At 43.3% G+C, this 26,164-nt stretch overlaps 1 protein-coding gene across 7 annotated transcripts in view; it reads left to right on the top strand.

The window, feature by feature from the left end:
- The window catches only part of ofd1 (OFD1 centriole and centriolar satellite protein), a 101,082-nt gene that overhangs the window by 18,769 nt on the left and 56,149 nt on the right, over positions 1 to 26,164 (top strand). For all 7 annotated transcript variants that reach the window (XM_059968027.1, XM_059968032.1, XM_059968031.1 and 4 more), the window contains 4 exons: positions 9,768 to 9,859; positions 11,054 to 11,243; positions 19,341 to 19,471; positions 24,815 to 24,926. In XM_059968027.1, the coding sequence (XP_059824010.1) occupies positions 9,768 to 9,859; positions 11,054 to 11,243; positions 19,341 to 19,471; positions 24,815 to 24,926 (525 nt within the window). The remainder of the gene's footprint in view (positions 1 to 9,767; positions 9,860 to 11,053; positions 11,244 to 19,340; positions 19,472 to 24,814; positions 24,927 to 26,164) is intronic.

Here is a 26,164-nt window from a genome sequence, read left to right as displayed (position 1 = left end):
TTGGTATAAACCTGTGAACATCCTGCTGTGCAATTGTATAGTTGCTTAAATATGCAAGCCAAAATTTTTCCAAGTTGGTCACATCTCTATCATGTACTGAAGCTTTTCTCACTTTATACTTGATGTCTCTCCTTGGCAAGGGTTATAAGCTTTACCACACTTTTCCTTGGACAAAGGTTGTTCCATTAATCAATTGTATCACTGAGTAAGTTTTAAGTAATTTTGCATTGGAACCATGACAGTTAACTCTTTTGGCTTGAGTTTATGCAAAAGACTTGTATTGCCGTTCTACTAGACAGTTTTTAGTATTTAACAATGTTATTTATTTGACAAACTTAACATTTAATATTAAAGCAATTTGAAATCTGAAATAAAAGTTGAAAACACTGGAACTGTTTTTATCAGCCAGTATCTATATCAGGGGTGGGCAAACTTTTTGACTTGTGGGCCACAAAGTGTTCTAAAATTTGACAGGGGGGCCAGACCAGGAGCAGATGGATGGAGTGTTTTGGTAATACACCTCATAAGAGAAAATAAAATATCATGGGATATGTAGAAAACGTGCTTTAATTTCAATTGAAAATGAACAAATGCATTACAACAAAATATCTGTCTTTGAAGTCCCATGGTATTTAGCTATTTATTGAAATGACTTTTAAAACACTGAAAATTAAATGAATAAAATACAGCTTTTTTTAATACTAACAGTTATTAATTTAAAGCACTGAAAATTCTGTTATCCTTCAAGATATTATCATCATCACTCTCCTCCTGACTGTCTTTATTTCAAAAACGGTAGGAGATGCAGGTCTACTTGTCCTGCTCCTTCTTATTCAATTGTCCCCTGTGCCAAAACTCAACAACGACCAGCACAAGGACAGAACCCTGACAGCGCGCCAGTATGCGGAGCGCGTTATTTGATCTGGAGCGCATTTTTTATTTTGAGAATGTACGTGCACCTGCGCACTACTCACGTCCATCACTTAACAGAAATGACATGTAACATGTAAGGCTTATTGAAAAAAATATTTTCAAATGCATTTTTTACATAACACAACGAAGAAACTTATTTTTAATTTCAGTGGGAACAGTGTTGTTGGTCTCCCTTTTTAGCTAGCACATCAAAGTCTGGATTTAGTTTTGTTGTGGCGATTCTCAGGACGGATCTGAGGTGTTGGTCAGTTAACTTGGATCTGTGGCTGGCTTTGTTGATGTTCATGACGCTGAACGCCTGTTCACACAAATAGGTCGAGCCGAACAAAGAATAAAGCGCAAATGTGGAGTAATACGCTGCACCTCAACAAAGGTCAATGTATATAGAGTGTGTCATCTATTGGGAAAACGCCAGAATTGCGGGGGAAAAACGTTAACAAGGTTTATTAATATAATTTCATCAAGTTCTGCGGGCCAGATTAAAACGGCCCCCGGGCCGTAGTTTGCCCATGCCTGATCTGTATGGAGAGAAACAGATCAGTGACAATTCACTGGAACTTTAAAGTTTTAGTGTCAGATTTGATAAAGAGTCATTGACTATTTTGTCTTGTAATTTTGTTCCCCTTTTCCTAGATGGTGCCTAGTGAGCAGAAATTGTTTTTATTTCTATACCAATCAGAACAAATGTTAACTTTTTAAGATCTATTTCTATATAATTTAGTAATCCAAACCATCAAATTGCCTTCTGAGTAATTCCACATATTCATGTGTTTTAAGATGATGGTGTCCATGTCAGAATATTGTGGGAGAATGTTAACAACCAAAAGTCATGGGTAGGGAACTTTAAAAGTAGTTTTAAATTATACACATGCCTGCAATCTTCAGTTTTAATGACATGGCTTGGGGGATTAACAATATCGGTCAAAAGTCTTATGGTAAAAGGTGCCTTGTGCAAGGTGGCAGCTCGTTACAGTAGCTCCGTGTGTTTGGTTTAATATTTAGCATGTTTCTTTCGTTTGTTTTTGTACTGGCTCGCAACACTGTGAAATAACAATGGGCATTAATCTGTTTAAGACCATTTTCATAATCCTTCTGGCTCTTGGGATACTTTATTCCATCGAATAAAGTGACTACTGTAGCGGAGGGAACATTGTATATATGAGGGAGCAGCTACTAGCGGCTGGGGAGCAGCCTTTGTTTGCCAGAAGAAGCTTGATATTCTGAACAAGCTGAGATTGAGTTACTGAGGCTGCAGATCAGGTAAAAAGCATTGCAACAACAGACGGAGGTATAAACCACATCTCCCAGTCTATCATTATTGGAAACGTTAGATCACTGGCAGATAAAATGAAGGAACTAGCAGTACTCACAAGGACACAGAATGAATATCGGGAATGCAGCATTAAGTGTTTCACCGAGACGTGACTACATGAGAAAATCCCAAATTCTAATGCTGCTGTGAATGGGTTTGCGATGCTACAACCAGAGTTAATCTACAGTGCGGTGAGAGAAAGGAGGTGGGCTTGCTGTGCTTGTGAGCAACAGATGGTGTAATCCCGGTTATATTTCTGTGAAAGAATGAATCTACAGTCTGGACATCAAACTGCCAGCTATGAGTTTGCGTCCATCTACCACACGAGTTCAGCCATGCTGTATTGCTTGCTGTCTAAATTCTGCTTTCCCAATGCTGTGTGTGATGTCATACACATTACCATCATGAGACTTCAGACTCTACACCCCAATGTTTTCATTGCAGTATTGGGAGACTTCAACCATGTTTCTCTCTTGACAACCCTTCCTGCCTTTGATCAGTTTGTCAAATGTCAAGATAAGAGAAGATAAAACACTGGATCTCTTGTATGCAAATATTAAAGATGCATACAGTTCCGCGCTCTCCCCACATGGTTCACCTCATGCCCTTGTATGAACCCAAAGTACAGCAACAGCTAGTTACCACCAAGACAGTAAAGAGCTGGTTTCCAGAGACCGTTGAGGCCTTAAAGGGCTGCTTTGAGGTTACTGACTGGAATATGCTTTGTGAACCATATGAGGAAGACGTTAACGGACTTAATGATTGATTGCATCACTGGTTATGTCAACTTCTGTGTGGACATTGCAATACCATCAAGGACTGTTTGATGCTTCCCCAACAACAAACCATGGTTCACCAGTTATCTGAAGTCTTTTCTCTACTGCTAAAAGAGAGCCTTTAGATCAGGAGACAGGGTGGAATTGAAACGTGCAGAGGGAGCTAAAGGAGAAGATCAAGGTGGCTAAAGAGGAATATAGGAGAGAACTGGAGAACAAACGGGCGGAGTAGCACAGGGCAAGTGTGGAGAGGCATGAAGATTGCTGGCTTCAATCAGCCTAGTTGTAGAGCCTTGGAATGCAGCTATGAAAGGGCTAATGAGTTAAAATTCAATAGGTTTTACAATTGTTCTCCTGTTCACATCCCCCTCAGCACACTCGCCAGGTGTGAAGCGTCCAATACTCCCTCTTCCCTCCCCTTCCTTCCAGATCAACATGTGGATAAACCACACAGGCTACCACTGTCTACACCACCTCCTTCCCCTGCATCTACTATCCACCCCTCCACATACCAGCTGCTGTTGTCCTGATCTCCACCTCCCCCAGCTCCCACCTTCCACAAACTCCCCAGTCATCATGGACTCACCTTCACTACTGAGTGGGTGAGAAAGACTTTGGGGGAACTCAGTTATGGCAAAGCATCAGAACCGATGGTGTGAACCCCAAGGTCCTGAAAGAGTGTGCTGAGCAGCTGTGTGGAGTTCTCCAATGCATTTTCAATCTGAGTTTCAGTCCGGAAAGGTTCCTATCTGTGTGGTCCCAGTACCCAAGATGGGCCAACTGAAAGTCTTGAATGAATACTGACCAGTGGCCCTGATCTCTCAAATCATGTAGACCCTAGAGAGGCTGTACCTGGTTCACCTCCCATCCCTGGTTAGATCAGCCCTCGAGCACCTGCAGTTTGCCTACCAGGAGCATATTGGAGTTGGTGATACTGTTACTCCCATTTGGATAAGCAGGATAGCACTGTGACGATCATGTTTTCTTTATCACTCAGTTTTATTGCAACACCAACAACTTATATTCAATACAATCAGTTGCCGATTACATTTTGACTGTTTAACCCAGCTACCCCCACCCCTCATCCCCACCCCCCTCTCTATCCCTGCCCCCCTCTCCACCCCTCTCTCTCCCCCCCCCACCGTCTCCCCTCCACCAACCAACTGAATAGTAGTGCATACACAGACAGAGCATTCCTATTTTAACAGAAGATCTTTTAAGTTAGATATCAAATTTGTCCACATTAAGATTGTATTTGGTCGTGCATCATTTACCCTTGCTGATGACAGTTCCAGGTAAGAAATGTCCAAAAAGCTCCGAAGCCAGTGAGTACTTGAAATATCATGAGGAGGTTTCCAACGCTGGACTACAATCTTCTTAGCTGCAGCCAGGCTTGCCAGCCAGATTTTGTGTATTTTTTCCATAAGGGAAAGGTGGGAGTATAGTGCGGTCCATTGGTAATTGTACCCTGTTAATTCTGTAAGAGTACCGATGACCTTCCCCCACAAACCAAAAACCCCTGGACATTCCCATACAGCATGTATAAAAGAGCCAATGCTTCTGTGGTGGCAAAATGAGCAATATGGGTCAGAAACCAGTCTGATTTGATATCTAATTTTCGGTGTTAGATATGCTCTATGACAAAGCTTCATGTGTACATACCGATGATTTGGGTTTTTTGAAGCACTGGCAGCATTATCCCAAATCGCATCCTATTCTAAGTCTTGTTCCAGTTCAGATATGTCCCTATCCCAGGCTTTCATTCCTGATGTGGATATATAATTCTGGGAGTTTAATTTATCATAGGTATATGACACTGTCTGTCTTGGAGCACTCTGTATCCAAATTAAAATGGGATGCTCCTTTAAATCTGACCCCCAGGGAACCCCATAGGCTTTACAAGCTGATCTTACTGTAAAGTAGAAGAAAAGAGAGTGTTTATCAATATTATATGGAGATACCAGTTCTTGAAAGCTAAGGATATTACTTGCCCCATTAATATCTTGAAGGGTAGTAATACCTTTATCCTCCCAAGTTCTGTTAGTGAATGGTTTCTCCCCAGATAGAAAATGATTATTGTTTCATAATGGAGATGATTTGCACCATATGCTTTTAAATTTCAGGAATTTTTCTGCTGCTCTAAACACTTGTAGCGTATTTGGTTAAAATGGGACCGTAATACAAGTTGCATTTTTTGGTAGATATGCCTATAAGGAGAAAGTCCTTCAACCTTATTGGTGCTATTAGCTTTTGTTCTATATTTTTCCATGATTAAACGTTATCCTCCTCCATCCAATAGCTAAGACTTTTTAATAAAAATGCCCAGTGATACAGTTTAAAATTTGGACATGTGAATTCCCCATCTGACTTTTTGAATTGTAGAGCTGACCACTTTATATTGGGTTGTTTACCGTTCAAAACATAGCATCATAGTTGGGAGTCCAGTTTTTGCCAACATTCTGCTGGAGGTGCAATTGAGATCATTGAGCTGATAAAATTAATGCGGGGTAAGATATTCATTTTAATGACCGATATACAGGCTGAGACTGATGCTGGCAGGTGTCTCCATCTATTAATATCTTCTATTTTTTTCAAAATTAAAGAGTAACTTGTTTTAGCCACAGACGATAGGGAAGTATTAACTTTAATACCCAAGTGGAGGACCTCATTTGTAACCTTAATCTGGGGAGGGAGAGACACCTTACTTTTATCTGTATTAATCAGCATCAGTGCTGATTTTGACAAATTAGCTTTGTATCCTGAAAGAAATCCAAATTGCTTCAGTGTTTTTAAAACATAGGGGAGAATTTGTTGAACATTTGCCATATAAACTAATGTGTCATCCGCGTAGAGTGATATCGAATGTGATGTTGTACCTATTGTAATGGGGGAGATATAAGGAGAGTTTCTAATTAAATATGCAAGCGGTTCAATAGGTATAGTAAAAATTAAAGGAGACAGAGGGTCCCCTTGTCGTGAGCCCCATCCTATGTCAAATAACTCTGAGAAACCTCCTCCCACACAAGGATCATGTTTTTTGATTTCTCAAGTGCCTTCAATACCATAGAGTTCTCATTGCCGGAGGAAAGCTCTGTTCAATGCAGGTTGGCATTTCCATTTTATCCTGGGTAGTAGACTACCTGACTGGCAGACCACGGTTTGTGCGGCGTAAGAGCTGTGTGTCAGACATGGCTATAATTATCATTAGGGCCCCATAGGAGACTGTATTGGCTCCCTTCATGTTTACCCTGTATACCTCAGACTTGATACAACATTGAGTCATGTCATCTGCTGAAATCCTCTGATGACTCAGCCATAACTGGGTGTATAAAGGGAGGTCGGGAAGATGAATACAGGGCCCTGGTGGAAGACTTTGTCAAATGGTGCAAGCTGAATCATCTGCAGCTCAACATCAATAAGACAAAGGAGATGGTAACTGACTTTAGGAAGACTAAGCTTGCTCTGGTCCCTGTTACTATTTATGGAGTGGATGTGGTGAGGACCTACAAGTACTTGGGTTTCCACCTGGTCAACAGACTTGAGTGGAGCACCAACACAGAGGCTGTGTGCAAGAAGACCCAGAGATGACTCCCCTTCCTGAGGAGACTGAAGTCCTTTGGAGAACGCAGGACTCTCCTTCACATGTTCTACCAGTCTATTGTCAGCAAAATCTATGTGATGGTGAGCTGGGGCAATGGCATCAATACAGCTGATGCTAACAGGCTCAATAAACTGATTAGAAATGCTGGCTTTGTTATAGGAGTCAAACTGAATATGGTGGAAGCTGTGGGAGAACAGAAGACCCTATGGAAAATCATGACAATTCTGGGCAATGTTTCTCACTGTCTGTATGCCACCTTGGCTGAACAGAGGATCACTCTTAGTAATACTCTAAGACAACTGTGCTATTTCAAAGACTGCTGTATGAGTCGATCTATAGCAGGGGAAGTGATTACCTCCCCCCCCCCCCCCCCCCCATTGGACTGTTATTAACCTTGGTTTACCAGAGCGCTGTTTAAGTTCTGTTTAGCTCTGTGTACCACAACAGCTTGCTATCACTGGCACCCTGTGCAGTACTACCATCACTTGCATGGACAGTGTGAATATGCACCCATTACAGTAAATCTTGCATTGCCATCTGATCAGTGTGAAATTGGAAATCTTGCAGATCTTTGACTTGTAAATCTTGTGCATCTTATTTTTAAGGTAACTTATTTTTTAATTCTTTCTTGCTTCTCTTCTAATATTTGTATATGTGTGTACTTGTAATGCTACTGTGACACTGTAACTTCCTTTGGGATCAGTAAAGTAACTGTCTATACAGAAGCTGTGTGCCTCAAGTTTTTGCAGATTTTTTACATTTTCCTCATTCAACCTGCTACTAGGAAATTCACTATTCTTTTGCTTTTGAAAGTTCTCCCTTTCACATTGAGATAGTACTGTTTTGTTGTACTCAGCTCACTTGTGATCTTTCATTCTCAACTGATAACATTTTGGCTTCTTTGGAACTATTAGTTAATATTCTTTTCAGTCATCAATGCTGATTGAGATACATCTGAGGAATACTTGACTAGTACAGAATTTGCCTGGCATCCAGGACCAGAAAAGGCCATATCTCTGGCATTTCCTTTGACCTCACAGTTGACCATCACATCTTCAAAGTACTTCCAGTTACACTTTAATTTTCTTTTAATCTTTTTCAGAAAATATGGATGTAATTTAGGCCTAGTACTCTTAAACACTTCACACGCCTTCAGGGTCTGGATTTTCACGGCTCTAGAGGTGGAAGGATTCAAGGCGGAGCCACTGCTTGATGTTTTGTGGGAGTACGTGGAAGATCAGAAGCAGTGAGCTGGCTGTGTGCGCAGAGACCCGAGTTCTTAGAACACACAGCTTGTAAAAAGCGACGCAACAGTCTTTTAACACCATAAATCAGCGAGTCGTTTCCCCTCTTACTGTGAAACGGGGACACCTCTTTTTCCCTTATTAGGGAGGGGGGGAGGGAGGGAGTGGGGGGGAGGAGAGAGAGAGACAGACACACTGTGGTATGACGAATTACTGGGTGAATGAATAGTCTGGAGTACTGCAAGGCCTAGTCTTTATTAATGTTTTGCTGCACGTTTGAGTGCTCAGTGAGGGGTGGCATTGCTTTGCTGCTGCTAATGCATGGGAGGAGGAGGGGGGATTGGGAGGGATCTTTGGGGTTCTAACGTTTAACTGTCATTCATTCTTTGGGGCACTCCTGTTTTTGTGGATGTTTGTAAAGAAAAAGAATTTCAGGATACATTTCTCTGACATTAAATATACCTATTGAAACCTATTGTATGTGGTCACTTTTCCCTTTTCCCAATTTATCTTCTCTTAAATAAAAGTGCTATATTTAATAGTTGTAGAATATGATCTTTGAAAGATAGCTTTTAAGTTACCTATTTAAAACCTACAAGTGCCTCGCAGATTTCCATTAATCAGCAGAAGACAACTACAGATGCGTTGATCAATATATAAATTGTTCTTGCATAATAAGTGGTTTCAGTATCTTAAATAATCCTTAATAATGTCCAACACTATAGTTTTCAGTAAGACAAATTCTCCCACCTGTGTTACAACAATAAGTAGAGATGATAATAGTTGTTTGATGTTGTCTGCAAGATCTGACAATTAACATTGACTTATCTTAAAGATGCATGCTTTGCTTGCTCTACGCTCTCCCCATGTTGTGTGACTAGGTGCAGCTCAAATGGCATCTATAAATTTGCTAATGACAACAATTGTGGGCAGAATTTCAGATGGTAAAGAGGAGGTATACAGGTGTGAGATAGATCCTCTGGTTGAGTGGTGTTGTAACAAAAACCTTGCACTCAACATCAGTAAGACCAAGGAATTGAATGTGGACATCAGGAAGGGGAAGTAGTGGGAACACACACTGCTTCTCATCAAGAGATCAGCAATGAAATATGTCAACAGTTCAAGTTCCTGAGTGTCAACTTCTCTGAAGACCTACTCTGGAGCCAATATATTGATGCAATTATGAAGAAGCCACAACAGTTGCTATATTTCAACAGAGTTTGAGGATGTCACCCATGACTCTCACAAATATCTACAGATGTACCATGAAGAGCATTCTAACTGGTTGCCCCACCATTTGGTATGGAGGGACCACTGCACAGGGTTGGAAAAAGTTGCAAAGAGTCGCAAACTTGGCCAACTCTATCATGGGCACCGGCCTCCCCAGCATTGAGGACATCTTCAAAAGGTGATGCCTCAAAAAGGTGGCATCTGTCTTTAAGGAGGCCCATCACCCAGGACATGCCCTCTTCTCATTGCTACCATCTAGGTGGTGGTACTGAATCCTAAAGAGAGCTACTCAATGTTTTAGGAATGGCTTCTTCCCCTCTGCCATCAGATTTCTAAATGGAATATTAACCCATGAACACTTTCTTAGTATTCTTTTGCTCTCTTTTTGCACTTAATTTACTTAATTTAATTTTTATATATTATGGTAATTTATAGTTTTTATTTTATGACTATGTATTGCAATGTAATGCTGCTGCAAAACATCAAATCTGCCAGTGATATTAAACCTGATTCTGATTTTGTAAGTTACATAATTATTGCCTGAAATATTATGATTAACTAACAATGAAAATGATAGTTATTGCTTTCTCAGTTTTTCAATCTTAACATATATTCACTTTATATTTTGTTAACTCTCTTCATTACTTTTCAACAATTTTTTTACTTTGTAGCAGAAGCAGCTCGATTACATGAAGAATCTCTTATCATACATTCCAGTAAGGAGGAACTTCAGCAAACTCGTGCTCAAGCAATGAAGTTGGAGGTAATTTTTAGAAATCTTTTTCTCTTAATTGCTTCTGAAGAAAATTTAAAACACTGGTTTAAATGAGGAAAAGAAGATTCAGTATGAGGAAAGGAAGGCTATTAAGGCATCTGCATATCCAGTACTCGCAGTAAGTTCTAAACACTGAGTTTTAACTGGCTGTGGAGAAATGGGACCCATCACTTTCTCCAAGTATACAAATCTCTGAGACTAAGAAGGGCTTTGCTGTGGGCAATTTTTTGCAAAAGTGAGGTTAGTGTTCGTAATGAGTGAATTTCAATGTTTGTGCATTAAATGCCTGGCGTACCTTAAGAGCTGTGCATGTGTGTCAAGGCAGCATTAAATGTTTGAATGCAGCAATATGCAATGTTGTTAGTTGGATTATTAGACTTCTCTTCCAACTCCAACCAGATTAGGATTGGGTCTATGATGCTTTACTCTTAGTGTTAATATCCCTTGCACCTCTAACAAATACTGCTTAATTTCTGTCGGTAGGGAGATTTTCTGGGATTCCTGGCATAAAGGATCTCCCTGCAACTGTTGACTTCTAAAAGGGTCAGTTTTTAGTGTTTTGAGGTGTCTGATGCAGATCCCACCTCCATGCTATTTAGCTAACTTTGAACAGGGAAGTAATATAAATGACCCAGTTTTTGTGTGAATGGGTGTTTAATACCCTGTGCAGAGTTAGAACTCTGATCTTTGTTAACACTGGTTGATTTCTACAAATGTTTGTACTGAAGAAATTATGAGAGTTTTGTTTTACATATTTATACAATTCAAATATGAACACACTCTTGCTTGAGGTACACAGACAAAAGCAGTACATCAATCACATCAAGGCATGTCCCTGTGTGGTGTCATTTTAGCACATGGGTTTAAGGGAAATAAATTTCTAGCCCCGATACTTAGTTGTATTTAGTTAGAATTTGGCTAAACTCTTCTGTGAAAATATGGGGAGAAGGCAGGAGATTTCGGCTGAGAGGAAAAATGGATCAGTAACGATAAAATGGCAGACCAGACTCGATGGGCCAAATGACCTATTTCTGCTCTTATGTCTTATGGTCTTATGGTAAATGTCGTAATGAGTTATAGGCTAGATCTTCATTCCTTTACCCATGAAGAGTCAAAAAACATTGTCTTTAACTTCCAGCTTAACAAGTAAGCATGTATGTTAAAATGTTTCTTTGCTCACAGGTTGAACTAGATGAAGCTAAAGGCCAAATTTGTTTGCTAATGAAGCAGAATGAATTACTGAATGAAAAGTTAAAGGATACAGCAGACTATGCATCATTAAAAACTGGAAATGTACAGTTTCAGACTGAAATCAAACTACTTCGGGAACAGTTGGATGAAGCTCGTTGCGAAAATCAGAAACTTTGTGAAAGTTAGTATACTAATGAAATTTAATTGAAATTAAGTAAAATGAAATTTACTTGTATGGTAAATCATGTAGTGACATTTAGATGGCAAACAGTTTAAGCACTGGCTATTCCATTTGATATAAGAGCATTAGAAGCTGAAACATTTGATTTTTGTTTAAATGTCAGTTTTATGAAAATTAACAGTCAGTCAATTTAATCCCAACAAGATTGCACAAAGGCAATCGAGATAAATGTGTAATGAATCCATTTTAGGGCATTAACAGAGAAATGAATATTGACCATAACCTTTTTATACTGTGATTAGTATCATTTTGATTCTATTTGACCTGAGTATTTAGGGGGCTCAGTTGAATGTCTTGTGCAAAATTAGCTCCTGTGCCAGCTCATTACTCTTTCAGTACTTCAGTGAAGTGTTGATAGAGAATACATTTTCAAATCTAGTATTGGAGCTTATGCCCACTGCTATCTAACTTCAGATAAGAATATTATGGGTGGCAGAATAATAATTTTAAATGTTTCTGTGATACCACAGAACCTTGCTCCTGCCTTCAAGTGAAAAAGATCTTGAATTGTCCTCTTTATTATCTAAATTAGATTTCAATTCATATCATGTACCACTATGGCTCCCCAAAAGTAAATACCTAAGGCAAAGCAGTTAAGTAATTCTAAAACAATGCCATATTATTTAATCCAGGTTTTCCAAAACTATTGGGAAAGTAATTGATACTCAATTCAATCGTTAAAAGGTGGTCATATTTATGTTGCTTTATTGTACACTTCAATTATCATGACCAGTTTTGTGGAATTGAAATCTGGAAAACTCAACACAGAAGTCAGTTGTTACCGACTTCATTGAAACCTGTTTGGATGAGTGTGTGCCCACAAAGACTTACTGTATTTTCCCAAACCAAAAGCCGTGGATGAAGCAGGGGATACGTCACCAGCTGAAGGCTAGGTCTGTGGCATTCAAGTCTGGTAACCTAGGCTTGTACCAGAAAACCAGGTATGATTTGCGGAGGGCTACTTTGAGGGTGAAGAGACAATTTCAAATGAGGTTGGAGGTGACATCAACTGCACAGCAACTCTTGCAGGGTCTGCAAGACATTGCTTCCTACAGAGCAAAACCCAATAGCATGAATGGCAGTGATGCTTCACTACTAGATGAACTCAATGCCTTCTATGCACGCTTTGAAAGGGAGGACTCAACTACAGTTGTGAAGATCCCTGCTGCACTTGATGACCCTGTGATCTCCGTCTCAAAGGCTGATGTTAGACCGTCTTTAAAGAGTGAACCCTCGCAAGGTGGAAGTCCCGACGGAGTACCTGGTAAGGCTCTGAAAACCTGTGCTAGCCAGCTAGCAGAAGTATTCAAGGACATTTTCAACCTCTCACTGCTATGGGCAGAAGTTCTCACTTGCTTTAAAAAGGAAACAATTATACCAGTGCCTAAGAAGAATAATGTGGGCTGCCTTAATGACTATCATCCGGTAGCACTCACATCAACAGTGATGAAATGCTTTGAGAGGTTGGTCATGGGGCTAGACTGAACTCCTGCCTCAGCAAGGACCTGGACACATTGTAATTTGCCTATCGCCACAATAGGTCAATGGCAGACACAATCTCAATGGCACTTTTCATGGCTTTAGACCACCTGGACAACACAAACACTTACATCAGGATACTGTTCATCGACTATAGATAGCTCAGCATTTAATACCATCATTCCACAATCTTGATTGAGAAGCTGCAGAACCTGGTTCTCTGTACCTCCCTCTACAATTCGATCTTTGACTTCCTAACCGGAAGACCACAATCTGTGCGGATTGGTGATAACATATCCTCCTCGCTGACAATCAACACTGGTGCACCTTGGGTGCATGCTTAGGCCACTGCTCTACTCTCTATATACACAAGACTGTGTGGCTGGGTGTAGCTCAAATACCATCTATAAGTTTGCTGATGATACTGTAGCGGTGTGCTACACGCAGTGCTAAAATTACGACACGGAGTCGGTAACTGCAGTCGAAGGAAAAACTTTATTCGAAATCCTCAGCCTCACTTTTAAGCTTCCCTCAACCTGCCCCCCGTGGCGCAGAGGCTCCAAAGCTCTGTGCTCGCAAACCCCCGTAGGCTATCTAATTGTGAGCCGGTTCCGATGTGCCAGGAAATGGGTTGCCACATAACCCCCCCAACCCCAGAACCGGCGATACACCCCCCAATGTCCACAGTCTGGGCCAGAACCTGCTTGGGAGATTGGCCTCTGCGCCAAGGTGCCGGAGACTCGGCCGGTTGCGCCAGGTCCACATGGGCCGGTTTGAGGCGGTCCACCGTGAAAACCTCCTCTTTCCCCCCAACGTCCAGCACGAACGTGGACCTGTTGTTCCGGAGCACCATAAACGGCTCCTCGTATGGCCGCTGCAGCGGTGGCCGATGCCTGCCCCTTCGTACAAACACAAACTTACAGTTCTGTAGGTCTTTGGGTACGCAGGTTGGGTGCCGCCCGTGCTGTGAAGTGGGTATGGGGGCCAGGTTACCGAGCTTCTTTCGTAGTCTGCCCAGGACTGCTGCGGGATCTTCCTCTTGCCCCCGTGGGGCTGGTAGGAACTCCCCGGGGACGACCAGGGGCGCGCCGTATACCAACTCGGCCGACGAGGCGTGCAGGTCGTCCTTGGGCGCTGTGCGGATGCCGAGTAGGACCCAGGGAAGCTCGTCCGCCCAGTTGGCTCCTCGCAGGCGGGCCATGAGAGCCAACTTCAGGTGACGGTGGAAACGCTCCACTAGCCCGTTCGACTGTGGGTGGTAGGCAGTGGTGTGGTGCAGCTGAGTCCCCAAAAGGCTGGCCATAGCTGACCACAGGCTGGAGGTGAACTGGGCGCCGCTGTCGGAGGTAATGTGGGCCGGTACACCAAAGCGAGATATCCAGGTGGCGATCAGGGCTCGGGCACAAGATTCGGAGGTGGTGTCGGTGAGCGGGACCGCCTCTGGCCATCTTGTGAACCGGTCCACGATAGTCAGGAGGTGCCGCGCGACACTGGCAGGGGGCCCACGATATCCACATGAATGTGGTCGAAACGCCGGTGGGCGGGATGGAACTGCTGCGGTGGGGCTTTGGTGTGCCGCTGCACCTTGGCCGTCTGGCAGTGCATGCACGTTTTGGCCCATTCACTGACCTGTTTGCGGAGTCCGTGCCAAACGAACCTGCTGGAAACCATCCGGACAGTTGTCCGGATGGAGGGATGCGCCAAGTTATGAAAACACGGCGCCGCCAGGCTGTCGGGACGATGGGACGGGGCTGGCCGGTGGCAACGTCACAGAGTAGGGTCCTCTCACCCGGGCCCACAGGGAGGTCCTGGAGCTGCAAACCGGAGACTGCGGTTCTGTAACTCGGAATCTTCTCATCCGCCTGCTGCGCCTCTGCCAGTGCCTCAAAGTCTACCCCTTGGGAAAGGGCATGAACGGTAGGGTGAGAGAGCGCATCCGCCACGACATTGTCCTTACCCGAGACGTGCCGGACATCCGTCGTGTATTCAGAGATGTAGGACAGGTGGCGTTGCTGGCGGGACGACCAGGGGTCGGACGCTTTCGTAAACGCAAAGGTAAGCGGTTTGTGGTCCGTGAACACGGTGAAGGGCCGACCTTCTAGGAAGTACCTGAAATGCCGGATTGCCAGGTAGAGCGCCAACAGTTCCCGGTCGAAAGCACTGTACTTGAGCTCGGGTGGCCGCAGGTGTTTGCTGAAAAATGCCAGGGGTTGCCAGCGACCTGCGATGAGTTGCTCCAGCACCCCACCGACTGCCGTGTTAGATGTGTCCACTGTGAGGGCGGTAGAGGCGTCCATTCTGGGATGTACTAGCATTGCGGCGTTCGCCAAAGCTTCCTTCGTTTGAACGAAAGCGGCGGTGGACTCCTCGTCCCAGGTAATGTCCTTGCTCGGACCCGACATCAGGGCGAACAGGGGGCGCATGATCCGGGCAGCTGAAGGGAGGAAGCGGCAGTAAAAATTGACCATACCTACGAATTCCTGAAGGCCTTTGATCGTGGTGGGTCGGGGGAAGTGGCGGACCGCATCTACCTTAGTGGGCAGAGGGGTTGCCCCGTCTTTAGTAATCCTGTGGCCCAGGAAGTCAATGGTATCGAGTCCGAACTGGCATTTGGCGGGGTTGATTGTAAGACCATACTCACTCAGTCGGGCGCAGAGGTGGGACAGATGCTCCTGACGACTGCTGCTGGCTATGAGGATGTCATCCAAATAGATGAACGCGAAGTCCAGGTCCCGTCCCACCGCGTCCATTAACCGCTGGAACGTCTGTGCGGCATTCTTCAGGCCGAACGGCATGCGGAGGAACTCGAAAAGGCCAAACGGGGTGATGAGAGCCGTTTTGGGGACGTTGTCAGGATGTATCGGGATTTGATGATACCCTCGGACGAGGTCTACCTTGGAGAAGATCCGTGCGCCGTGCAGGTTTGCTGCAAAGTCCTGAATGTGCGGCACAGGGTAGCGGTCCAGTGTGGTAGCCTTGTTCAGCCTGCGGTAGTCGCCGCACGGTCTCCAGCCCCCTGTTGCTTTGGGCACCATGTGCAGGGGGAGGCCCATGGGCTGTCGGACTGCCGGATGATCCCCAATTCCTCCATCCTCTGGAACTCCTCCTTCGCCAGTCAGAGCTTGTCCGGGGGAAGCCGCCGAGCGCGGGCGTGGAGGGGTAGTCCCTGGGTCGGGATGTGGTGCTGTACGCCGTGTCTGGGCATGGCCGCTGTGAACTGCGGTGCCAGAACCGATGGGAAATCCGCCAGGACCCTGGTGAAGTCGTTGTCGGACAGCGTGATAGAGCCGAGGTGAGGGGCTGGCAACTGGGCTGCACCCAGGGAGAACGTCTGAAAGGTCTCGGCGTGTACCAGTCTCTTCCTGGGCAGGTCGACCAATAGGCTGTGAGCTCGCAAAAAATCCGCACCCAGAAGCGGTTGGGCTACGGCGGCCAGTGTGAAGTCCCACTTGAACTGGCTGGAGCCGAACTGTAGCTGCACCTGACGGGTGCCATAGGTCCTTACTGTGCTGCCATTCACGGCCCTCAGGGAGGGACCCGGTGCCCTGCTGCGGGTGTTGTAACTCGTCGGAGGTAAAACGCTGATCTCTGCCCCAGTATCGACCAAAAACCGGCGTCACGACCTTCTATCCCACACATACAGGAGGCTATCCCGATGGCCAGCCGCCGTAGCCATCAGCGGCGGCTGGCCCTGGCGTTTCCCGGGAACTTGCAGGGCGGGCGACAACGGCGGGCTTCTGCGCCCCACCGCTGGTGGTAGAAGCACCAGTGTTCATTGGGCCGGGGGTTGGCGGGCTCTGCGGCCGGGCCTGGACTGGTTTGCTGCCGGGACCGTGGCTGGGAGATTTGTGCGATGGATCTGTGCTCACCTTTTTGGCGTTCCACAGCAAGTCCGCCCGGGCTGCCACCTTCCGGGGGTCACTGAAATCCGCGTCGGACGGCAGCAGGCGTATGTCCTCGGGCAGCTGCTCCAGGAATGCCTGCTCAAACATGAGGCAGGGTGTGTGTCCGTCGGCGAGAGACAACATCTCATTCATTAAAGCTGATGGAGGTCTGTCGCCCAAGCCATCCAGGTGCAGTAAACGGGCAGCCCGCTCGCGCCATGAGAGTCCGAAAGTCCTGAGGAGCAGGGTTTTGAATTCCGTGTACTTGCCGTCTGCCGGGGGCAACTGTACGAACTCCGCGACCTGGGCCGCTGTGTCCTGGTCGAGGGAGCTCACCACGTAGTAGTAGCGGGTGTCTTCTGAGGTGATCCGGCGAACGTGGAATTGGGCTTCGGCTTGCTGGAACCATAGGTTCGGTCGCTGTGTCCAGAAACCCGGCAGTTTCAACGAAACCGCATGAACAGAGGCGGCGTCGGTCATTTCTGGTCCAAAAATCGGTTGGACCGTCGGGGTCACCAATTGTAGCGGTGTGTTACACGCAGCGCTAAAATTACGACACGGAGTTGGTAACTGCAGTCGAAGGAAAAACTTTATTCGAAATCCTCAGCCTCACTTTTAAGCTTCCCTCAACCTGCCCCCCGTGGCGCAGAGGCTCCAAAGCTCTGTGCTCCCAAACCCCCGTAGGCTATCTAATTGTGAGCTGGTTCAGATGTGCCAGGAAATGGGTCGCCACAATACAACCATTGTTAGTAGAATCTCAGGTGGTGATGAGAGGGCGTGCAGGAGTGAGATATGCTAGCAAGTGGAGTGGTGTCGCAGCAACAACCTGGCACTCTGTCAGTAAGACGGAACAGCTGATTGTGGACTTCAGGAAAGGTAAGACGAAGGAACACACACCAATCATAATAGAGGGATCAGAAGTGGAGAGAGTAAGCAGCTTCAAGTTCCTGGGTGTCAAGGTCACTGAGGATCTAACCTGGTCCCAACATATTGATGTAGTTATAAAGAAGGCAAGACAACAGCTATACTTCATTAGGAGTTTAAAGAGATTTGGCATGTCAACAAATACTCAGTAACTTATATAGTTGTACCATGGAGAACATTATGACAGGCTGCATCACTGTCTGGTATGGAGGGGCTACTGCACAGGACCGAGAAAAACTGCAGAAGGTTGTAAATCTAGTCGGCTCCATCTTGGGTACTAGCTTACAAAGTACCCAGGACATCTTCAGGGAGCGGTGTCTCAGAAAGGCAGTGTCCATTATTAAGGACGTCCAGCACCCAGGGCATGCCCTTTTCTCACTGTTACCATCAGTTAGGAGGTCCAAAAGCCTGAAGACACACACTCAGCGATTCAGGAATAGCGTCTTCCCCTCTGCCATCCAATTCCTAAATGGACATTGAATCTTTGGACACTATCTCACTTTTTTTACTATACAGTATTTCTGTTTTTGCACATTTTTAATCTATTTAATTTATGGAATTGATTTACTTTGTTTATTATTATTTTTATATAATTATTATTTTATTCCTCTGCTAGGTTATGTATTGCATTGAACTGCTGCTGCTAAGTTAACAAATTTTATGTCACATGCCAGTGATAATAAAACTAATTTTGATTCTGATTCTGAAAATGTTAGGAATACAAATACAAAATGTTGTAGAGTCCTTGATCTGAAGTGTGATCTCTTTCTCTTGTCACCGATTCCGCCTGGCATTTTCTGTTTGTACTTTAGATTTATAGCACATGCAAAAAATAAAGACAGGCATTGAACCTAATCATGAAGTAAAATAATTAACTGCTGGGGCTGTTATTGCAACAGTCGTGCACCTCCATGATCACTAGTTAACACCAACTTTTATTTTTAGACTTTTTTTAAATCTTAAATTCATTTTTTTAGATTGTTGTGGATTTAAACTCATGTTCTCTGAGTCATTAGTCCAAGCATTTATTTGGTTAGTCAGATTTCTTAAGTGCTCCTGGTTGGGCCAAGTAATCTACTTTTTGAAATCTATATTTCTGTGCTCTGTTCATCCTGCAGAGAAACGTTGATTTGAAAACATTGTAAATGGGTTTCCTTACAGAAGGAATATGATGGTAGATATTTTAACAAGTTAAACAATTAAGTTTTCTTTTACTGCATCCTTGTGAAAAATGAAATGCAGTTTCACATTCGGCAGTTGTAAAGATCCTCATGAATTATCTACAATGGTGTTATGTATGTTGCTTTTTATGATGAGTTATCATGATTAATACTGTGAGAATTGTGAATATGCTGTAAGTGTAGCTAAAGTAAAATCTCAGTTCATAAAAATGTCAGAATAGAAAGGCATTAATCAATTAAAGTATCAATATAGAATAATACTGCATGGCATCAAGCCCTCTGGTTCAACTGATCCATGCTGACAGAGTCACAGGGTAATACAGTAAGCAGATCTTGTTTCCTACCCAGTAGACCCCACAGTGGGGACATAAAGGATGGCACTGGACTCCGAGCATACAAACTAGGCTTGCTCCTCATTTTCACTCTTGTCTTTGCTTTGATCCAGGAGACTCACTCCATCCTCTGCCTCCACCTTGTCATGTGTCACCTAGTTTCCAGTTGCTTCTTTCCATGCTCTGCGTCTGTCACCAGTCCAGTCCTTTCCTCACAGTTAATATTTGTCTTTTCAGTGTTAAATGAACCTTCTGCTGCACACATAGCACTTCAAGCTGAGTTGAAGAAAATAGAATATTCCAGAAAACTTGACCAGGATGAATATCAAAGACAAAAAGAAATATTAGAGCAGCAGTTGCAGCATGAGGTAAAGTATCAACATAGTGTTTATCATAACCTTCAAATGAATAGTTGTCATTTTGTTTTGACGTAGCGGTATTTTTACATAATTATTCTGACTGGCATCTCTTTCAGGTGCAGACCCATCTTTAGGATAAATACATGTAAGAGGACTACAGTTCCTACTCAGAAATAATTAGAGATTTTTTGGCTTGCACATTTTAGGGGTCACGGTAGCATAGCAGTTAGCTTAATGCTATTATAGCACCAGTGACGCAGGCTCAATTTCTGCCACTGTCCGTAAGGAGTTTGTACATTCTCCCCATGACTGCATGGGTTTCCTCCAGGTGCTCTGGTTTCCTCCCACATTCCAAAGACGTTCGTGCTTTTGGTTAATTAGTCACAGAAGGGGCTGTTTCTGTGTTGTATCTCTAAAATGGTGCTGTATCATTGGACTCAAATATATGGACTGAAAATAGTCATTGTGAATTAGTCAATGGGGTAATCCAGAAGCAATCAGGAAACATTTAAGAATTAGTTAAGACAATTAGCAAAATATTTAAACTAGGGTTCCATACTTGCATGTTGTAAATTCAGCCAATGGCTCTGAAATCACAAGAGTAACTCTTCATCAGGACTATTTAAAGGGATTATCAATTAATTGCCATAGTTTGTCTTCTCAGGTTGATGATTAGTGGATGTACTTTGCTCTGTTGCTTAAATTTGAGAATAAAGCTTTCAGGAAGAGCACTTCATTCAATTTGACTTACTCATAGGTGGCCAGGTACAGTTTCCTCTGGAGCTGGAAAATAGGGGAAGGAATTGGTTTACACCTGTAAAGGGTCATTACTCAGTTGATCAAATTACAATTTGTAGCCATTGCCGTTTGAAGCTTCAATAAAATGTTTGGTCTGAAGAGGTACGCAAATATGATCACTATTTCGGGCTGTAGCCTTGATTGTCAGGAGGTCGTGGTTGGGGTGCTGGGAGTGCAGGAAATGAGTGTTGCAGAATTTTGTCACAGTGGGTAGATGCGTTTTTTAGCAAGTGAATTTGGTGCTACAGAAGGTATGAGTAGCAGATTGGTACATTGAGGATTGGGAGTTTGTGGTGAGTGTACAAGTTGCTCCAGAATGGTAATGGTTGAGAGGATAACCAACCAAAAGGGGAACTTTGTAGTTGACCCTAAGTCAGCTTCTCAGCTTGGTTTTAGTTCAGACTGGTTGTTTCTGAGCCTTGCTGGAGCAGATTTCAAAAACTTTACTTTTGCAAAATGTCCTAAACATCTGCATTGACATGATATGACATGCAATAATGTTACTTCTATGATTTTCAAATGCACAACAACCCACACTGTGCCTGGGGCAATCATAACGATGAAGGATACAGTTGTGAAAAAAGAAAATTGTGAACTTTCGTGCAGTTACAGTAATTTGTAACCTAATCAGATTAAAGATTATTTGTCTGAATCACCTGACTATTTCATGTAATTGACCTCTGTTTTGAGGGCAAAAGCAAGGGCTGGTTATATGATAGTTTGTTATAATGTTGTTTGAATTTGACTAAATCAGCTTCAGAGAGGATGCAGTGGACTCAAGCTAGCAATGCTTACTTTGTTATTCTGTTGGCACCAATGCTTGTTTGTGAAATACCGAATGCAAAATTACTGAACCAACTTCCTGATTCAGATTCTCTTTTTTAAAACTGGGATGGGTCACAAAGAAATGCATAATGTACAGTTTAGCTATGGGGAAGATCAATTGTCTTTTCCCCTGGGGACCATTGTAGAAATTACTGATCTGGAGATGAGGTTTGAAGTGAAGAGAGAGCTGGAAGTGTGCGTGTGCGTGGGTGTGTGTGTGTATGTACGTACTATAGACATCAGGAAGCCAATTATGTTTCGGTTAAGGGTTCAAAATGGGGTTCAAAATGGAACCGGAGCCCCAATTACCACAAGGGTAGTAATCTCGGGATTACTGCCTGTGCCACGCGACAGTGAGTATAAGATTAGAGTGAGGTGGTGGATAAATGCGTGGCTGAGAGATTGGAGCAGGAGGCAGGGATTCAGATTTCTGATCATTTGTACCTCTTTTGGGGCAGGTGTGACCTGTACAATAGGGATCGGTTGCACTTGAATTAGAGGGGGACCAATATCCTGGTAGGGAGGTTTGCTGAGGCTATTGGGGAGAGTTTGAACTAGAATTGCTGGGGGTTGGGAACCGAACTGAAGAGATGGAGAAAGGGGCTGTGGGTTACAAATAGAGAAAGCTTGTAGGCGGTATGAGAGGGAGGATAGGCAAATGATAGAGAAAGGACTGATGGTTTGAGATGTGTCTATTTTAATGCAAGATGTATCATGAGCAAAACCAATGAGCTTAAAGCATGAATCAATACTTGGAGCTATGATGTTGTGACCATTACAGAGACTTGGATGGCTCAGGGACAGGAATGGCTATTTTAAGTGCCAGGCTTTAGATGTTTCAGAAAGGACAGGGAGGGGTTCAAAAGAGGTGGGAGTGTGGCACTGTTGATCAGAGATAGTGTTATGGCTGCAGAAAAAGAGCAAGTCATGGAGGGATTGTCTATTGAGTCTGTGGGTGGAAGTTAGAAACAGGAAGGGTCAATAACATTACTTGGGTGTTTTTTATAGACCACCCAATAGTAACAGGATATTAAGCAGCTGATAGGTAGACAGATTCTGGAACGGTGCAATAATAACAGGGTTGTCCTGATGGGACATTTTAATTTCCCCATTATTGATTGGCATCTCCCTAGAGCAAGGGGTTTAGATGGGGTGGAGTTTGTTAGGTGTATTAAGGAAGGTTTCCTGACACAATGTGTAGATAGGCCTACAAGAGGAGGGGCTGTATTTGATCTGGTATTGGGAAATTAACCTGGTCAGATGTCAGGTCTGTCAGTGGGAGAGCATTTTGGAGATAGTGATTGGAGAGGGATAGGAACAGACAAGTTAGGGAAACATTTAATTGGAGTAAGGGGAAATATCAAGCTATAAGGCAGGAACGTGGAAGCATAAATTGGGAGCAGATGTTCTTGGGGAAATGTACGGAAATGTGGCAAATGTTCAGGGGATATTTATGTTCCAATGAGACAGGGTACAAGAACCATGGTGTATAAAGGCTGTTGAAAATCTAGTCAAGAAAAGAAAAGCTTACAAAAGGTTCAAAAAACTAGGTAATGATATCTAGAAAATTATAAGGCTAGCAAGAAGGAGCTAAAGAATGAAATTAGGAGAACCAGAAGCTGCCATGAGAAGGCCTTGGTGAGCAGGATTAAGGAAAACCCCAAGGCATTCTACAAGTTGGAAAGCATCAAGTTTGATAAGTCAACGGGACCAGACAAGATTATACCCCAGGCTACTGTAGGAGGTGACAGAGGAGATAACTGAGCCTTTGGCAATGATCTTTGCATCATCAATGGGAACGAGAGAGTTTCTGGAGGATTGGAAGGTTGCAGATTTTGTTCCCTTATTCAAGAAAGGGAGTAGAGATAGCCCAGGAAATTATAGACCAGTGAGTCTTACTTCAGTGGTTGGTAAGTTGTTGGAAAAGACCCTGAGAGGCAGGATTTATGAACATTTGGAGATCAGCATGGCTTTGTCAAAGGCAGGTCATGCCTTACGCGGCTAATTGAATTTTTTGAGGATGTGACTTTACACATTGATGAAGGTAGAGCAGTAGATAGAGTGTATATGGATTTCAGCAAGGCATTTAATAAGGTACCCCATGCAAGGCTTATTGAGAACATAGGAGGCATGGGATCCAAGGGGACCTTGCTTTGTGAATCCCGAATTGACTTGCCAACAGAAGGCAACAAGTGGTTGTAGACAGGTCATATTTTACATGGAGGTCGGTGACCAGTGGTGTGTCTTGAGGATCTGTTCTGGAGTCCCTTCTCTTCATGATTTTTATAAATGACTTGAATGAGGAAGTGGAGGTGTGGGTTAGTAAATTTGCTGATGACACAAAGGTTGTGGGTGTTGTGGATAGTGTGGAGGGCTGTCAGAGGTTACAGTGGGATATCGATAGGATGCAAAACTGGGCTGAGAAGTGGCAGATGGAGTTCAACCCAGGTAAGTGTGAGGTGGTTCATTTTCGTAGGTCAAGTATGATGGCTGAATATAGTATTAATGGTAAAACTCTTGGCAGTGTGGAGGATCAGAGGGATCTTGGGATCTGAGTCCATAGGACACTCAAAGATGCTGCGCAGGTTGACTGTGTGGTTAAGAAGGCATACAGTGTATTGGCTTTCATCAACCGTGAGATTGAGTTTAGGAGCCGAGAGGTAACGTTGCAGCTGTATAGGACCCTGGTCGGACCCCACTTGGAGTACTGTGCTCAGTTCTGGTCACCTCTCTACAAGAAGGATGTGGGAACTATAGAAAGGGTGCAGAGGAGATTTACAAGGATGTTGCCTGGATTGGGAAGCATGCCTAATGAGAATAGGTTGAGCGAACTTGGCCTTTTCTCCTTGGAGCAATGGAGAAATAGAAGAGGCCTGATAGAGGGGTATAAGATGATGAGAGGCATTGATCATGTGGATAGTCAGAGGCTTTTCCCCAGGGCTGAAATGGTTAACACGAGAGGGTACAGTTTTAAGGTGTTTGGAAGTAGGTACATAAGAGAAGTTAGGGGTAAGTTGTTTTTCTTTTTACACACAGAGTGGTGAGTGCGTGGAATGGGCTGCTGGCAATGGTAGTGGAGGCGGATACAATATGGTCTTTTAAGAGACACTTGGATAGGTACATGGAACTTAGAAAAGTAGTGCTATGGGTAACCCTAGCTAATTTCTAAAGTAAGTACATGTTCGGCACAGCATTATGGGGTGAAAGGCATGTTATTGTGCTGTATGTTTTCTATGTTTCTATACTGAGATACAAGTATTGCTAATCAATCAATTATCTATACTCCTGTATTCCAGCCTAAGTGCTGAAAACTCTTTCAGGGTTTTGGATGTTGAACAAAACATTTTGAATTGCTTTGAAGAGCTATAAAGATATTTTAAGATCCTTTAAACTTCGAAATTTTGGTCATAGTGCTTCATTATAAAAATGTTGAATATTTCACTTTAACATTGAACTCATGGCATGTAAACATCAAATTTCTTTGTATATAAATGTATTTGTGTTTTTGTATTAATGATGTGACATCTAAGTTAAGCTGTGTACGAAGTTCAAGTTAATTTTGTGACTTGGATAGAGAATTTTGTATTCCTGTTGTACAGCTTTAACTTAATAGTGCAATTGATTTGCAATGGTATGAAGATGAACACAAGGGGATAGTTGGAAAGTGAGGAAGACGAAAAGGTCAAGCTCTTGCAGTCATTTGTTTTTTTAAAATTTCTGTTGTTGCAGATGGAGCGATGTGCACAGGTGAGAAGCCAACTTCTAGAATTTGAGGATCAAACCAGAAGGTTGAATGTACAAGTTGATGATTTGAAACTTCAACTGCGACAGACACAGTTAGGTACGCCGTTTTGGAATACCATTTAAAATTATCTGCTTCGCAAGTTTGATTTTCACTGAGCTATTGGAATATTGTCAGTGTTTTTCCTGAATTGTAATAGTTGCAAGCTAGGAGACATGAACTTCAACATGGGGAAGTGCCTTTAGTGATCCACCACAGCTGCGTGTTGAAGTGAAAATTCCCCATAGTTGATGATAAATTCAGGTTAATGAGTCAAGTCAGTTATTGTCTGCCTTTATGCTACTGGCAGGAATCTTGGTCAATACTAAATTAAGAATTAGGAAACATTGGTGTCATGCAAAATGCATAATGGTTGGTAACTTGTCAGGGCTAGGTGAGATCTATCCCAGGTTTTTATGGGAAGCAAAGGAGGAGATAGTTGGGACCCTTACAGAGATATTTGTATTGTCATTATCAACATGTAAGGTGCTAGAAGATTTGAGCTAATGTTGCTTCTTTATTTAAGAAGAGTTGCAGGGATAAACTGGGTATTACAGGCTGGTGAGGTTTGCATTTGTGGTAGAGAAATTATAGGAGGAAATGGTGAGGGATAGGATTTAGTCATATTTAGTAATGTAGGGTCTGTTAGGAATATTCAACACGGCTTTGTAGAAACCCTACTTAGTTGATACACGTTTCTTTGGAGGTAACTAACAAGTTTAATGAAGAGGTTTTCTGTATGGAGATTGATGAGGTCCTACATGGTCCAGAATATTAAGAAACATGGATCCAAAGTGAGGTGGTTAATTAGATCCAAAATTGCCTTGGAAGTAGGGGGTAATGGTGGAGGAATGCTTTTCTGATTGGAAGTCTGTTTCTAGTAGTGTGTGACAGGAAGTGGTGCGAGGACCCTTGTTATATATATTAATGACTTGGATGTGAATGTAGGAGGTATGATGGACAAGTTTCTGGATGATACTGAAATTTGTATTGTGGATAGTGAAAAAGGTTGCCTAAGGCATCAGCAGGATGTAGATCAAATAGAAAGTTGGGCACAGCCTTGGCAGATGAAATTTAATTCCAGCTAGTGCAAAGTGGTGCTTTCTGCAAAGTCAGAAGTAGGATATATACAGTAAATGATAGGGTGCTAAGTAATGTTAATGAGCAGAGGGACTTGGGAGGGGTGTGGTTCAAGTCCATAGTTCTGAAAGTGACAACACAGGAAGATAGAGTGGTGAAAAAGGCTCAAGGCTTGTCTTCATAAATTGGTCGTAACATATAAAATTTGGGACAAGTGT

Source organism: Hypanus sabinus, chromosome 4 (assembly GCF_030144855.1).
Source record: "Hypanus sabinus isolate sHypSab1 chromosome 4, sHypSab1.hap1, whole genome shotgun sequence".
Taxonomy (NCBI): domain Eukaryota; kingdom Metazoa; phylum Chordata; class Chondrichthyes; order Myliobatiformes; family Dasyatidae; genus Hypanus; species Hypanus sabinus.
Note: the sequence above shows the minus strand (reverse complement) of the source record. Positions and strands in the feature narration are given on the sequence as shown.